We start from the raw sequence: 14,342 nt of genomic DNA on the forward strand, positions 1-14,342 counted from the left end.
GTAAGTAAACTGAAAGTCAGAAACCCTTTGACTTAATTCTAATTCTCCCCTAGGCTGGTTTTATGATGTTGGGCATAACTTCTCCGGGTCTCATATTTTCATCAGAAAAGTTAAAGTACTGTAAGTGGTTTATGAAGATGATTTTTAGCTCTACACTGGTCCACGGTCAGTCTGAACTCCTAACCTCACCCAACATCTCTCAAATGTGTAGAGATGACACAGTTTGCTTTGTACAAATACTTTATTTAAAATTTTTGAAATTGAAAATTTGATAAAATTATTCAGTGTCTGTTCTAGCTATGGACTCTCATTAGTATTTTCTTTTTTTAAAATTTGAGACAGGGTCTCACACTGTCACCCAAGCTGCAGTTCAGTGGCACAATCTTGGCTCACTGCAACGTGTACCTCCCGGGTTCAAATGATTCTCATGCCTCAGCCTTCTGAGTGGCTGGGATTACAGGTGTGCACCACCATGCCCAGCTAATTTTTGTATTTTTAGTAGAGATGGGGTCTTGCCATGTTAGCGAGGCTGGTCTCGAACTCCTGGCCTCAAGTGATCTGCTTGCCTTGGCCTCCCAAAAGTGTTAGGATTACAGGTGTGAGCCACTGTGCTTGTCCTATTTTCTTTATATACCAACTAAATGATTAGTTTAGGACTTCATTATTTTAAGATTTCATGAATAGTTCAAGCTCTATCTTTTCAAAGATTTATTTATAAAATATTATCTTTCAGATTGTGTTATTTTTGTTACTGCTGTGTGGTAGATTTATCTTGCAGATTTCCGGACTCCTAATTTTTTAAAATTTTCTGATAGTTGCTGAATCTCAATATGTGACTCAAAATCAAATCTTATGTGTGATGTTGTTGAACAGGATTGTTTTAATTACTGGTTCTTCACCCATCTGTCCATCTTGATTAATTCTCTGCTACTCAACCCATATCACCTCCTCACATTTTTGAAAAACCATCTGTCAAATGATACTTTAGTGTGAGGCATCTGTCTTCAAATTTTTTTTTTTTTTTTTTTTTTTTTTTTCTTCGAGACAGAGTCTCGCTCCGTCTTCCAGGCTGGAGTGTAGTGGCACAATCTTGGTTCACTGCAACCTCTGCCTCCTGGGTTCAAGCGATTCTCTTGCCTCAGCCTCCCGAGTAGCTGGGACTACAGGCACATGGCACCACATACCTGGCTAATTTTCGTAGTTTTACTAAAGACGGGGTCCCACCTGCCTCGGCCTCCCAAAGTGCTGGGATTGGAGGTGTGAGCTATCACACCCGATGTCAAATTTTGCCAAGAATAATATACCAACATAATTTTCCATTAGGTACTTTTCAACTCCAGTTATGCCTTCTGAAATATGAGAAAGCTAAGCTGGTATTTAAGAAGGTCAGTACCTTCGAACTAGTACAGTGCATGAAAATTTAAATGTTTTTGCTACAATAGTATTTAAATTCATTTGGCTCTTTTAGATCTTGTTTTTTAAAGCACCATTTATGAACACAACAGTTACATTTTCTCCCTCTCTACAGACAAAATTAACTTTTCCCACATTCATTAGATGAAATGTCAGAACTGTGAATAAAAGTTATTATTACTGCACTAATTTTTAAGATACCCTTCCTTTCATTTATCAATGGTAACCTGGGTCCATGGTATTTTCTAGAGCTTGTCTTTTCAGAAAACAACTGTCTTTTTGCCTTTGGGTGTTTCACAGAAAATATTTTACCTCGTGACAGTCAGCTACTATATAAGCTGAACATTGTAATTCATGTTTTTAGTGAATGATCTAGTTTTAGCCTAGATCATATATATATGTGTATATAATAATAATCTTTCTATTCACTAATAATTTTTCTAAAGATTTGTATTTTGATTCATTTATTCTTTAATTTTATAGTTAGACATATATATTAGACATGTATACTTAGTTACATAAGTTAGACATCAATGTGTTTTAAATATATATAATGCATTTTATACATAATTTAGATTTATTTTTATTCAGAGGATTAGGAATCTGCTGTTTATTTGACTGTTATTCCCTTTTATATAAATTCCCCAAGTATTAGGTTACTCTTGATCAAATGACGGAAATGGAATGTTGCCTGGAGATCTTTTGTGTCATGCTTTTGAAATATTGAAGAATGCCTTAATCTCTTCTTTGTGTAAGCAGTTGCAGTAAAACCTTTTTTTCCCCACTCTGGAGAATTGTGAAAGGTTTCCAAATAGTCCACATTTGCTTACCCTTCTGGTAAATAAAACTCTTATTAAACGTAAAAAAAAAATCTATTCACTTATGTATCCTAAGGTGAAATGTGACCCCCTTTTAAAGAATCTACCAAAGTATAAACAATGGCAATTTTTATTTCTTATTTTGTTTATCTGTAATATGTTCCCTCAGCAAAGATTTGTGTATGAGGCCTTGTGGTGAGTGCTGTGCATGGAGAGATGATAAGACAGTTCTTGCCCTCAAGGAGCTCACAGTAAAGTGAAAATGAATCAAATGTCCTTATTGTAAAAATTTATGCTGTTTAATTTATGCACACATTCACCTGTACGCTAATCATAACCCATATTAAATTTTGAAATACTAGGATATGAGACATATAAGGAATAATGTATATTTTAGAGTGAGTTAGGAATATCCTGAGACATGGTATCTACTTCAGGATTGACATTGATTGACTGAAGGAAGTAATTTGGGTGAGATAGAATAATGACTTAGGAGACAGATATCGCTGTCTGTCACAGATATCTGAGGAGGGGGTGTACTCCAGAAGGAAAGGTTTTTATCATTATGATAATGAAATGTTTTTGTTTTCAGATTTCCCTACACTTTTATTCAAAATCATCTGACTTACTACTGGAGTTTTATTTCTTCCCATTCTTCTCTGGTCATGGTGTTCGTTCTGAATAAGTGGTGCTGGCAAGCTGTGACTCGTTGTCCACATTTTAAATGGCATTAGGAAAATTAGTTTGTTGGTAGTGTGGATATCTTTTTCTCTAGCTCTGAAAGTTCTAAATTTTCCCCTCAGTTGGTAAAGTAGAACAGCCTTCCCATGCTTAACAGTCACAGTATGTAACTCCGGAGTTAATTTGACCCTGTCTCATTCTGTTGCCCAGGCTGGAGTGCAGTGCCGGAATCATGGCTCGCTGTAGCCTTGACCTCCCAGGCTCAAGCCATCCTCCCACCTTAGCTTCTCGAGTAGCCAGGACTATAGGCATGTGCCACCATGCCCAGCTAATTTTACTTTTTGTAGAGATGAGGTCTCGCTATATTGCCCAGGCTGGTCTTGAACTCCTGGGGTCAAGCAATCCTCCTGCCTCAGCCTCCCAAAGTGCTAAGATTACAGGCACGAGACACTGTGCCTGGCCTATATTCTTATCTCTAATCCCAAACTGTGATCGAAGATGAAGTGTTGATGTTAGTTTATGTCCTTGTTGATAAGAGGATAAAATATATTTTTTGTTTTATTTTGAAGTTTTGTTGAGATATAATTAATATAACATAAAATTTACTAATTTAAGGTAAACATGTTTACCTTGCCTTGGTTTTTGATATATTCACAGTGTTGTACAACCAATGCCAGCATCTAATTTCAGCACATTTCCATCACCCCAAAAAGAAACTTCATACCTGTTGGTCACTCCTAATCTTCCTCTCCCCTCTGCAGTCCTGGCAACAACTAATTTACTTTCTGCGTCTATGGATTTGCCTATTCTGGACATTTCATAAAAATAAAATGTATTTTTTTAAATTTGTTTAGACATTACCAGAAACATCTTTATCAAATTATGCCACAAATTTGAAAGACAAGAGTTCTTTAGTTTCATCTCTCTATAAAGTTATCCAGGAGCCACAAAGTGAGGTAAGTACTTTTATGGTTTATTGTGCTAGTAGTATTGACTTGATTGATTTTTAATTTTTAATTGTCAAATCTATATAAAAGGGTAAGAAAATACATATGTTTAAAGAACAATATTGAAATGAACTTTAGTGTACCATTCCCCAAGCCAAGAAATAGAATTTATTACCATATTCCAAAAGCCATCTCTGAACATTTTCTCTCTTTCTCTCTTGCTAGAGGTAGCTTTGAAAAGTTTATGTCACTACATTTCATTTTATTCATTCAGCAAGTATTTGAGTGTCCATTATGAGCCCTTCAACTATGCTAGGCAATGGAGAATCAAATTGAGTAACACATGGTTTTTATCCTGAAAGAGGAAAGTGGGAGAAAATAAGTAAACACATGGTTTCAAGGCAATCCTTAATCCAGTCTACAGATAAGCACAAGTTTTCCAGGTGGCAAGGTAAAAGAACATTCCATGCAGTGGGGATAGTATACGGAGGCTCAGAAAATGAAAGGCATTTAAAGAATGGCAAATAGTTTAGTCTGGCTATTGCCTTTCCCAGTCTTTCCTCTTGCCCCCACTACCACCCTTTCCTTTTTCTGATGGCTAATTTAGATTTTTTTTTTTTTTTTTTTTTTTTTTTTTTTTGAGACAAGGTCTCACTTTATTTCCCAGGCTGGAGTGCAGTGGTGTGATCATGGCTCACTGCAGCCTTGACCTCCCGGGTTCAAGCGATCCTACCACCTCAGCACCCCCGTACCTGGGACTTCAGTCATGCACCATCACACCTGGCCAATTTTTGTATTTTTGGTAGAGACGGGATTGCACCATGTTGCCCAGGCTGGTCTCGAACTCCTGGGCTCAAGCGATCCATCCACCTCAGCCTCCCAAAGTGCTGGGATTCCAGGCATGAGGCACTGCACCACACTAGCTGCCCATTTAGTTTGAAGGTAATAAAATAATCTACACTCCAGATTCTGGTGCTTGTAAATCCTACTATTCATAGTAGAAATAGAAAAAAATTGGAGATAGGATGAAAAATAAAAAGGTACGGCTTTTGGAAAAAGTGAATAGGCTAACACAGTAGTTAACAAGAGGGGGTAAGGCTGTAATAGGAGCTGAAGCTAGAAAGCTAGGTTTAGGACGTAACCGTGGTGGGCGTCAAATTCCATCTTAAGCAGTTTAGACTCTCTCTGCACTGAGGGGTTAGGAAGGTGGCTATGTGGAGGATAGATTGGCAAATGAAAAAATGGGGAACACAAGAAGACTAGGAAGCTATGACAGTAGACTAGGAGGGAGCTGTTGAGAACCTAAACTTGAGCAGTGTCAGGTGGAGTGGAAAGAGGTATGGTAGAAGAGAGGGATCTGAAGTAATAATTCCTTTTGTACTTGAGTTTGATGGATGGCATGATAGACTCTAACAGCAGATTCAGTGGTAAAGTAACATATCCTGGAGTCCAGTCCAATATGGATCTACGTATCTCTGGGATTAAACTACCAAAATTGAGGGAGGATCTTCTTTTGAGTAGTTAACCTCTTTTGGAGGGGGTGTCGAATAGCCCACTCCTACTGGTTATACTGTAATGCATATCATGAATTTTAGGTGTTGAAGGGATTAGGGAGTATATATTGACAAGCCAAAAAACTTTAACTGGAATAACTGAATTGAACAATCATATTTGTCTTGTCTCTTCCTTCTCCCCAAAACTTCTTAACTTGTATAGAATGCACAGGTAGGCTGTTTTCTTGAAGGGTTTTACTTTTTAAATATTGAGTGAAAGCTGTTTTAAAATTTTGCATGTTTGGTTTAGAATTATTTCACAAAATAGGGTAAGTATAGCCGTGTGCTTTATGTTTTTTAACAAATTAAATCTTGATGCTCATGTATTATTATTTTGAGAAGCTTAAAAATTATTCCTCTGATGAAGTATGTTTTAACTAGGCTACTTTGGAAAGAGTTTGTAGGATAAATTTATGATTGGCTAGATTAGTTTATAGCATTCCTTTTATTCAGATAATGCTAGTAAATATAGCTCTGATGGTTCAGAGCAATGTTTCTGAAACTACTAGTGATGACGGACCAGTTTTTTAAAAAAATTGTAATCTGTCACAGACAAATATGTGTATCTAAAGTACGTGACTAACATGCAACTCACACCACAGTGTGAGGCACCACACAAATTTGATATTCCATAACTGATGTATACTCTGATAAATCTGATGGCTCACTTGGATGTTGTAACAATATTAAGTTGCTATAAAAGTTTCTAAATGTTTCCTCTCAGTTTCTATGTTTATATTGTTGGAGACTGGTAACAGTTGGTGGATGATCCTCGGGACCATACTTTCCGAAGCACTGGTTCTGGTCTTGCATGTTAGTTTGTTTTGTGCTTTTATTCTGGTTCATGTGGTGAAGACTGTGTGTATTCTGTATTCTTAAAAAAACCACTCGCTCTTTCAGATATATTTGGAAGTGCTTCTAAAATACAAAAGTGTAATCTACTTTAACATTGTAACCTCCCTTTTGCTGTTTAGAATATTTTGTGTCTTAATTTGAAAATATTCCTAACAAGTTGATATTATTGTTTCCAGAATTTTTGAAATTTGAGATATTGTTTCTGGTATTATTTGAAGTTCAATGAATTTGGCATTTAAACTTTACTAATAGTACTTTTTCATTATTCAGTTTTATTCATTTAATAAATATTTATTAAACACATACAGTGTATCAGGAACCACTTAGGAATTATGAGAATAAAATAGACTGAATTCTTAATCTTGTAGATTAAAACTTGTTTTCTAGTTAGTGAGATAGACATTAAACAAATAGCTAAACATATAATACTATGTCAGTTAGTGATAAATCTATAAGGATAAATAAAATGAAGGGAAATATATGTTGGGACTGAGGAAGTTGGTGATTAAATCAAGATCCAAACGAATTAGGAGTTGGAGTGGAATCAGGGGCAAGAGCCTTCCAGGAGAATGAACTGTAGGTGGAAAGGCCCTGGGATGTGTGATGTGTTCAAGAAACTTATAAAGAGGCAGTTTATATGGGTACAGTGCAATTTGCTTAAATGGCGCTTTTAGTTGACTATAACTTTGAGACAGGCATATGAGTAGAGGTTAATACTGCTTAAGTCTGTTATGAAATCAGCTGTTTTTTGAAAGACCTACATAAAGTCCCCTTCGAGTTCTAGGAGTCTGGAGTCCAGAGAACAGAGAGGTCCGGTACCAGTAGCTGCTGGTTCCTGAATAGTAGTGTTGTCCAACTTTTCCGTATCCTTTTCCTACCCAATGTTCCTCAGTAATTGTTCAATACAAAAAATATTACAAGATTTTCCTTCTAAATTTACCAAAACTTGACTCTTTTCCTGCTTAGTCATTAAAGAACATTTTCCTTACTTAGTCACTAAAGAGCATTTTTGAGTCATATGCCTATTACCACTAGAAATCTCTGTTATAATACAGACTTCTTACTTATGAATGGATTGTTGTAAAAATCCATTTGTGGCTTAGCTGTTTTAGAACTCAAAATATATTTTACAATGGAGAGATGACACGTGGTGACTAGGTTCTCCTTAAACCCAAAAAAGCCATTTAACACGTATAAGTATACTTGAGGTACAGTCTCTCTTAATAGTACTGTAAAACATAACCACGATAAATAACAGTTTCCATGAAAAAAAAAATACATTAAAAAATGCAACCCAGACACCAGGAACACAGCAGGTTCTGATGCTCCTTTGCTTGCTTCAAATATAGTCAAATTAGATATGTCAGACACTGTCCATATTTCCCACACTGTATATCGTTTTATTCTTCCTGACATTTTTCAGGTATGTTAGTAAAGAAGTCAAAATACCTGGCTCTGGGTCTGACCCTTGTAAGCCATGTGATTTTGGTCATAGCGGATAGCCTCTTTGTCTTAGTTTCCTTCTGTGGAAAGTGTGGATAATGATATTTTACCCTACAGTGTTGTGGGAATTTAATGGGTTTATGTATGTGTAAGTACTTCGCAATCTGGGACACACTTCACAGATACTGATATTTATCTGTATTAATTTCAAATGCATAATTTCATCTAATCTTGTTGCGATATATTTCTACCTCCCCTTTGAATCGGTCTTCATTAAGTTACACTTTTGTACGGCAAAAACTCTGAATTTTGGATTTTAAATGGATTGTAAAGCCTTTTGAGTATGTTTTGATTAAAATTATATGTTCATACAAACTGTCTTGAATAAATTTTCAAATAAGATTTCATAATGGCCGGGCGTGGTGGCTCAAGCCTGTAATCCCAGCACTTTGGGAGGCCAAGACGGGCGGATCACAAGGTCAGGAGATCGAGACTCATCCTGGCTAACACGGTAAAACCCCGTCTCTACTAAAAATACAAAATAATTAGCCGGGTGTGGTGGCGGGCGCCTGTGGTCCCAGCTACTCAGGAGGCTGAGGCAGGAGAATGGCGGGAACCCGGGAGGCGGAGCTTGCAGTGAGCTGAGATCCGGCCACTGCACTCCAGCCTGGGCAACAGAGCGAGACTCTGTCTCAAAAAAAAAAAAAAAAAAAGATTTCATAATTTCGCAGTGTTTGTTAGACTATCTCAATTGATTTAGCTTTCTAAGGAATTTAGAGATGAGGGATGTTATGCCACAATTCGAGATTATTGATATGGGTCCACAAAGAAAATTTTAAAAACTCCGCCCTGAAAGCTAAAACATCCCTAACCAGTCATTCTTTCTTCCAGCCACCTCTAACCCCCTTCTTTCAAATTCCTGCGCTAAAAACTTCTCTTGCTATCTCTGAATGGGATGACTTTGCCTCCTGCCCCTCTGTTTTTCTGTTGTCTTTCCATGGCCACACTGGACATCTCTTGGCCTCTAAAGACCATTTCAGGAGTGGAAAAAGTATTCCTTGTGGAAGATTAACTGTCAGAAGTTTATTAATTTTTCAATAGGAAAGATTAGTTTGACTTAGTCAATGTTTATTGAAGTATAACTTTTGTTATACCTTTTATAAACAATATTGACTTTAATTATATTCAGTTTACATATTTCACTTACTTGAAATCAAAACATCCACTGTAAATTAGTTTCTGTTCATTACCATTATTGGTTGTAGAAAATCTGTTTAGTATATTTATTTAAATTTGTTGCCTTAGTGAAGTGTAGTTCATTGGATATATATATAATAAATAGCCTGAGAATTTGCTTGAAAAATCAGTACCTTGTGAACAGTACCTTGTGAATCTTTTAACATATTTGAGTATGACTTGTGTGTGATCATTGTATATGCTTTAAGAGAATACTTACCTGTAAGAGGGTCTTACTTTGCCTATGTGATTTCTTAAAGCCCCTTCTAAAGATGCAGTCAGCTCTGTTAACTGGATAATGTTGAGAGTGTGGTGGGAGAGGAAAAGGTTGTGGATGACTCCAAATTATGTTTAAAATAAAATTACAGCAATTTTTAGACTCTCCAGGGCCAATTAGTCATGGTCACAATAGGGATCTAGATCTAGGGGGGTCTGTAGTTATTTAGCCCCCCTACACACCAATCATTGCTGTCAGATGTTGCCTAATTATAAACTCAGGAGGAGGGAGATAGGACAGTAAGTACCCAGGATTCCTATTTCAATTTCTTCAACCCCATAGTCAAACCTTTATATATTGGCATGTGTTTTACCAGGAAGAAAGGATATTTTAGAAAGAAACTCCCTACAACTTAGGTATTTAAGAATTTAAAAAGACATGATTTTTACCAATCTGAGAAAACCTTTTATACTTCATATAGTAGTTCCATTCAAATACAGTCCAGTTCTTGAATTAACATTTTGTGTTTCTTCCAGTTGCTGGAACCTGTCTGTCACCAGCTCTTTGAATTCTATCGCAGTGGAGAGGAGCAGTTGCTTCAATTTACGCTGCAGTTTCTCCCAGAACTAATTTGGTGCTACCTTGCAGTCTCAGCCAGCAGAAATGTGCATAGCAGTGGATGCATTGAAGCTCTTCTTCTAGGGGTTTACAATTTGGTTTGTATTTAATGGAGTTAACAAAATCTTTTTTGAGAAAATCAAATATATAACCTGTGCAACTGCTTATCATTTTAATGAAGCTAGTGTTTGTTTTTTCATATGTCAAATTACTCATAGCCCATTCTTCCAAATATAACTTTCTGGGGGTTGGGAGACATACAAACATATATGTAATTATGTAACTATACCTTTATGGATTAATTGAAGGTTGAAAATCGGATCATTTCATTTCTTTTATAGCGATATCTGAAAATATCAGTGTTGCATTTTAAATTTTGTAAACTTAAAGTTCATTGCCTATAAATGATCTGTTTCTGACCTTCACAGAAGGTTTGGGAGAAAAGATTTACTCTAATATTCACCAATTATAGTTCTATAAAATCTAGACTGTCTCCAGAGTGTACAACATTGTTTTAACATATAGCTTGCTTTACTAATAGAGTTTATATATTAATTAGTATGGTATTCTAGATACTTAAGTTTTGTACCTTTCAAAATGGAAAAGAAATGTGAGGTCATTTTCTTCACATATTTCATATTTAAATGATTACTTCACTTAACAAATATAACTTGTTATATGAGGAAGATCAAGGATTATTAAGACACTATATCTGTATCTCAGCCATCCTGAAAATTATGTTACATATATTTTTTAAGTGGAAGGATGTACAGTTTAACTGCCGGTGTTGATGAATAATAATAGATTATCATGGTTTAAGATTTTAACTTAAAATTCCTTTCTATTCAGGTCTTTTTAAAAAAATGTTTTAGGCTATTTAAATTTAGTTTGTAAATTTATGTGTAAGAAAGTATGTATTTTAATATATTTTCTTTCACTTCTATAGGAAATAGTTGACAAACAGGGACATAGCAAAGTATTGAGTTTTACAATTCCATCTTTATCCAAACCATCTGTATATCATGAAGTAAGTGACATTTTATCGTAACGAGTTTATTGACCCTAAGCTTTGATATTGCCACAAGTTATAATCTAGTTATTTAGGAAAAAAAAATGATCAATTTATTAGTACCTGCAAAAGTATAAATACCCGCAAAGTATTTACTATTTCCAAATTGAGATGAGAAATCAAAATAATTGAACATCAAACTAAAATCTGCTAATAAGAGATCTATTGAAAGTATTCTTTTTGAAATATTTTTCACTCCTCCTGATGGATGGCTACTTGTGTGTGTTGGCGGGGGTAGTGGGGGCAATTGTGTATTTCCATGGTAGAATTTTTGAAATTAAACTGATTTTCATTTCTCATTTGTGGTTTGTTTTAAAATTAGTTATTGGCCGGGCGCGGTGGCTCAAGCCTGTAATCCCAGCACTTTGGGAGGCCGAGACGGGCGGATCACGAGGTCAGGAGATCGAGACCATCCTGGCGAACACGGTGAAACCCCGTCTCTACTAAAAAATACAAAAAAAAAAAAAAAACTAGCCGGGTGAAGTGGCGGGCGCCTGTAGTCCCAGCTACTTGGGAGGCTGAGGCAGGAGACTGGCGTAAACCCGGGAGGCGGAGCTTGCAGTGAGCTGAGATCCGGCCACTGCACTCCAGCCTGGGCGACAGAGCCAGACTCCATCTCAAAAAAAAAAAAAAAAAAAATTAGTTATTAAATCTTTGAGCAAAAAAATTGGTAGGCAGCCTAAATGTGTTTAAGATATATGATGTTCTTCATGGTAGCTATTTTAGTGGTACATATATATTCTAAGTATCACCTTTTCAGTAGAATAGCTTTTTTTTTTTCTTTATTCAAATGTCTTTTCTCTAGCCTTCCAGCATTGGGTCCATGGCTCTGACCGAGAGTGCACTATCCCAGCATGGTTTGTCAAAAGTGGTATACAGTGGACCTCATCCTCAAAGGGAGATGCTGACAGCACAGAATAGGTATACTGTGGGGATAAAAATTCTTACCTTACTCCACTAATTTTTTAAGAATATTATTTCAGTAGATTTACAAATAATGTTTAATGAGTTGTGTGTGACAATTTATTTGAATATTCAGTCATTTTATACAAGAGAAAAATAGATCTAGATTTGTCAGTATGCCTTGCTTCAGGTGTCAGCTGGAACATTGAATTTTAAAGACAGGTTTCATATGGCTGTTACTTGGAAAGTCTTTTTTTCCTTTAGTTTTTCATTATTAGTGTGCTTATACTGTGCAGGTCTGTTCTGTAACATTATATCTCTCCCCAAGGAGTGCCCTCTCCCCTATTATAGTTGACTTCTTAGAATTCTAAAGATTTGGTAATATTCTTTTTGTTTGTCTTTAGGTTTGAAGTGTTGACATTCCTTTTGTTGTGTTACAATGCTGCCTTAACCTATATGCCCAGTGTTTCTCTTCAGTCACTGTGTCAAATTTGTTCAAGGTAAAGTAAAATTCAAGTGTTTCTAATATTGAAATATATGAATCTATGCTTGCTAGTCTGGTACATACCTAAGTTATTTTTGTTTTGTGTAATCATTTGTTTAAAACATTAAATAAGTTAATGTAAAGCTCAGCCTACCCAACACATAGAAAGTTCCCTATAATTGATAGTCACAATAAAACATGTGCAAAGCTCATGTCTGTAATTTCAGCACTTTGATAAGTTGAGGTGGGAGTATCGCATGAGCCCAGGAGTTCAAGACCAGCCTGGGCAACATAGCAAGACCCCTGTCTCTATAAAAAAAATTTTTTAAAAAAGATCAGCTGGGCATGGTGGTGCACGCCTGTAGTCCCAGCTACCTGGGAGGCTGAGGTGGGACAGTCACTTGAGCCCAGGAGGTTGAGAATACAGTGAGCTGTGATTGCACCACTGCACTCCAGTCTGGGTGACAGGGCAAGACACTGTCTCAAAAACAACACAAACAAAAACAACAAAAACAAGAACATGATGAAGAATGTAAAGATGAATAACATTTAAGTTGAATATTTAATCAGAAAAGGATTATAGTATATAGCTAAATGATAGAGCTGTTATGATCTTTCAAGTTTTGGCATGTGGTTGGCTTCTTTTTGTTTGTATTTATTTATATATTTTTACTGTGCTCTAATTTGGAACTAAGAAATAAGTAAGAGATACTGGTTCTTAAACTTTTCTTGTTAAAAATAAATTGATTCAAGGAGTTATAAACTAAATTATATCCTTGAGTGTAGTATATTCACATTTTAAAAATCCTGATTTAAAAGAGTAGTTAATGATAGTATATATGGTATTGGTTGAATATGACCAGAATATTAACAATGATTATCTCTAGTTGGTGGAATTGTGGTTTATTTTAATTTTCTCCTTTGTGATTTTTTTTTGTGATTTTCTAAATTTTTGGCAATTTCAGTGTTCCTTTTTGAGTTAATAGTTGCAGCACACCAACATGGCACATGTATACATATGTAACAAACCTGCACATTGTGCTCATGTACCCTAGAACTTAAAGTATAATAAAAAAGAAAAAAGAAAAAAAAGCAGAAACAAAAATGACAGATTATTGCCCTCGATAATTCAAGTAAATAAGAGATATTATAGAACTAATGAACTTGTGGAATAATTTCTATTTGAGGAATTTATTTAGAAAATGCAACTTATGGGCTGGGCGCGGTGGCTCACACCTGTAATCCCAGCACTTTGGGAGGCCGAGGTGGGCGGATCACGAGGTCAGGAGATCGAGACCATCCTGGCTAACATGGTGAAACCCCGTCTCTACTAAAAATACAAAAAATTAGCCGGGCGTGGCGGCGGGCCCCTGTAGTCCCAGCTACTTGGGAGGCTGAGGCAGGAGAATGACGTGAACCCGGGAGGCGGAGCTTGCAGGGAGCCGAGATCCTGCCACTGCACTCCAGCCTGGGCGACTGAACGAGACTCCGTCTCAAAAAAAAAAAAAAAGAAGAAAATGCAACTTATCCTGAGTGTATTAGTCCATGTTCATACTGCTATGAAGAAATACCTGAGACTGGGTAATTTATAAGGGAAAAGATGTTTAATGGACTCACAGTTCTACATGCTGGGGAGCCTCACAATCATGGTGGAAATAAAGGAGGAACAAAGGCATGTCTTACATGGCAGCAGGCAAGAGAGCATATGCAGGAGAACTCCCCTTTATAAAGTCATCGGATCTCATGAGACTTATTCACTATCACGAGAACAGCATGGGAAAACCTGTCCCCATGATTCAATTACCCCCGCACTGGGTCCCTCCCGTGACATGTGGAGATTATGGGAGCTACAATTCAAGATGAGATTTGAGTGGGGACACAGCCAAACCATATCACAGAGGGAGGGATCATTGAGCAATACTTAGAAATGAAATGAAAACAAAATAAATAAAAAATCAGAACTTGATACTGAATAGGATAGAAAGCCATGCAGAATCAGCAGAGGAAGAGAATTCACAAGACAAAGGGCTTAGTAGAGAAGATAGAGAAGTGAAGTCTTTCAGATGTTTTCCAAATTAGAGCATAATTACATTTCCTAACCTTAA

The 14,342-nt window shown here is 36.4% G+C and overlaps 1 protein-coding gene across 2 annotated transcripts in view; it reads left to right on the forward strand.

The window, feature by feature from the left end:
* HYCC1 (hyccin PI4KA lipid kinase complex subunit 1) overlaps positions 1-14,342 on the forward strand; it is a 73,970-nt gene that overhangs the window by 26,195 nt on the left and 33,433 nt on the right. For both annotated transcript variants that reach the window (XM_007981897.3, XM_007981896.3), the window contains exons 3-7: positions 3,767-3,868; positions 9,700-9,879; positions 10,728-10,808; positions 11,656-11,771; positions 12,158-12,253. In XM_007981897.3, the coding sequence (XP_007980088.1) occupies positions 3,767-3,868; positions 9,700-9,879; positions 10,728-10,808; positions 11,656-11,771; positions 12,158-12,253 (575 nt within the window). The remainder of the gene's footprint in view (positions 1-3,766; positions 3,869-9,699; positions 9,880-10,727; positions 10,809-11,655; positions 11,772-12,157; positions 12,254-14,342) is intronic.

Source organism: Chlorocebus sabaeus, chromosome 21 (assembly GCF_047675955.1).
Source record: "Chlorocebus sabaeus isolate Y175 chromosome 21, mChlSab1.0.hap1, whole genome shotgun sequence".
Lineage (NCBI taxonomy): Eukaryota > Metazoa > Chordata > Mammalia > Primates > Cercopithecidae > Chlorocebus > Chlorocebus sabaeus.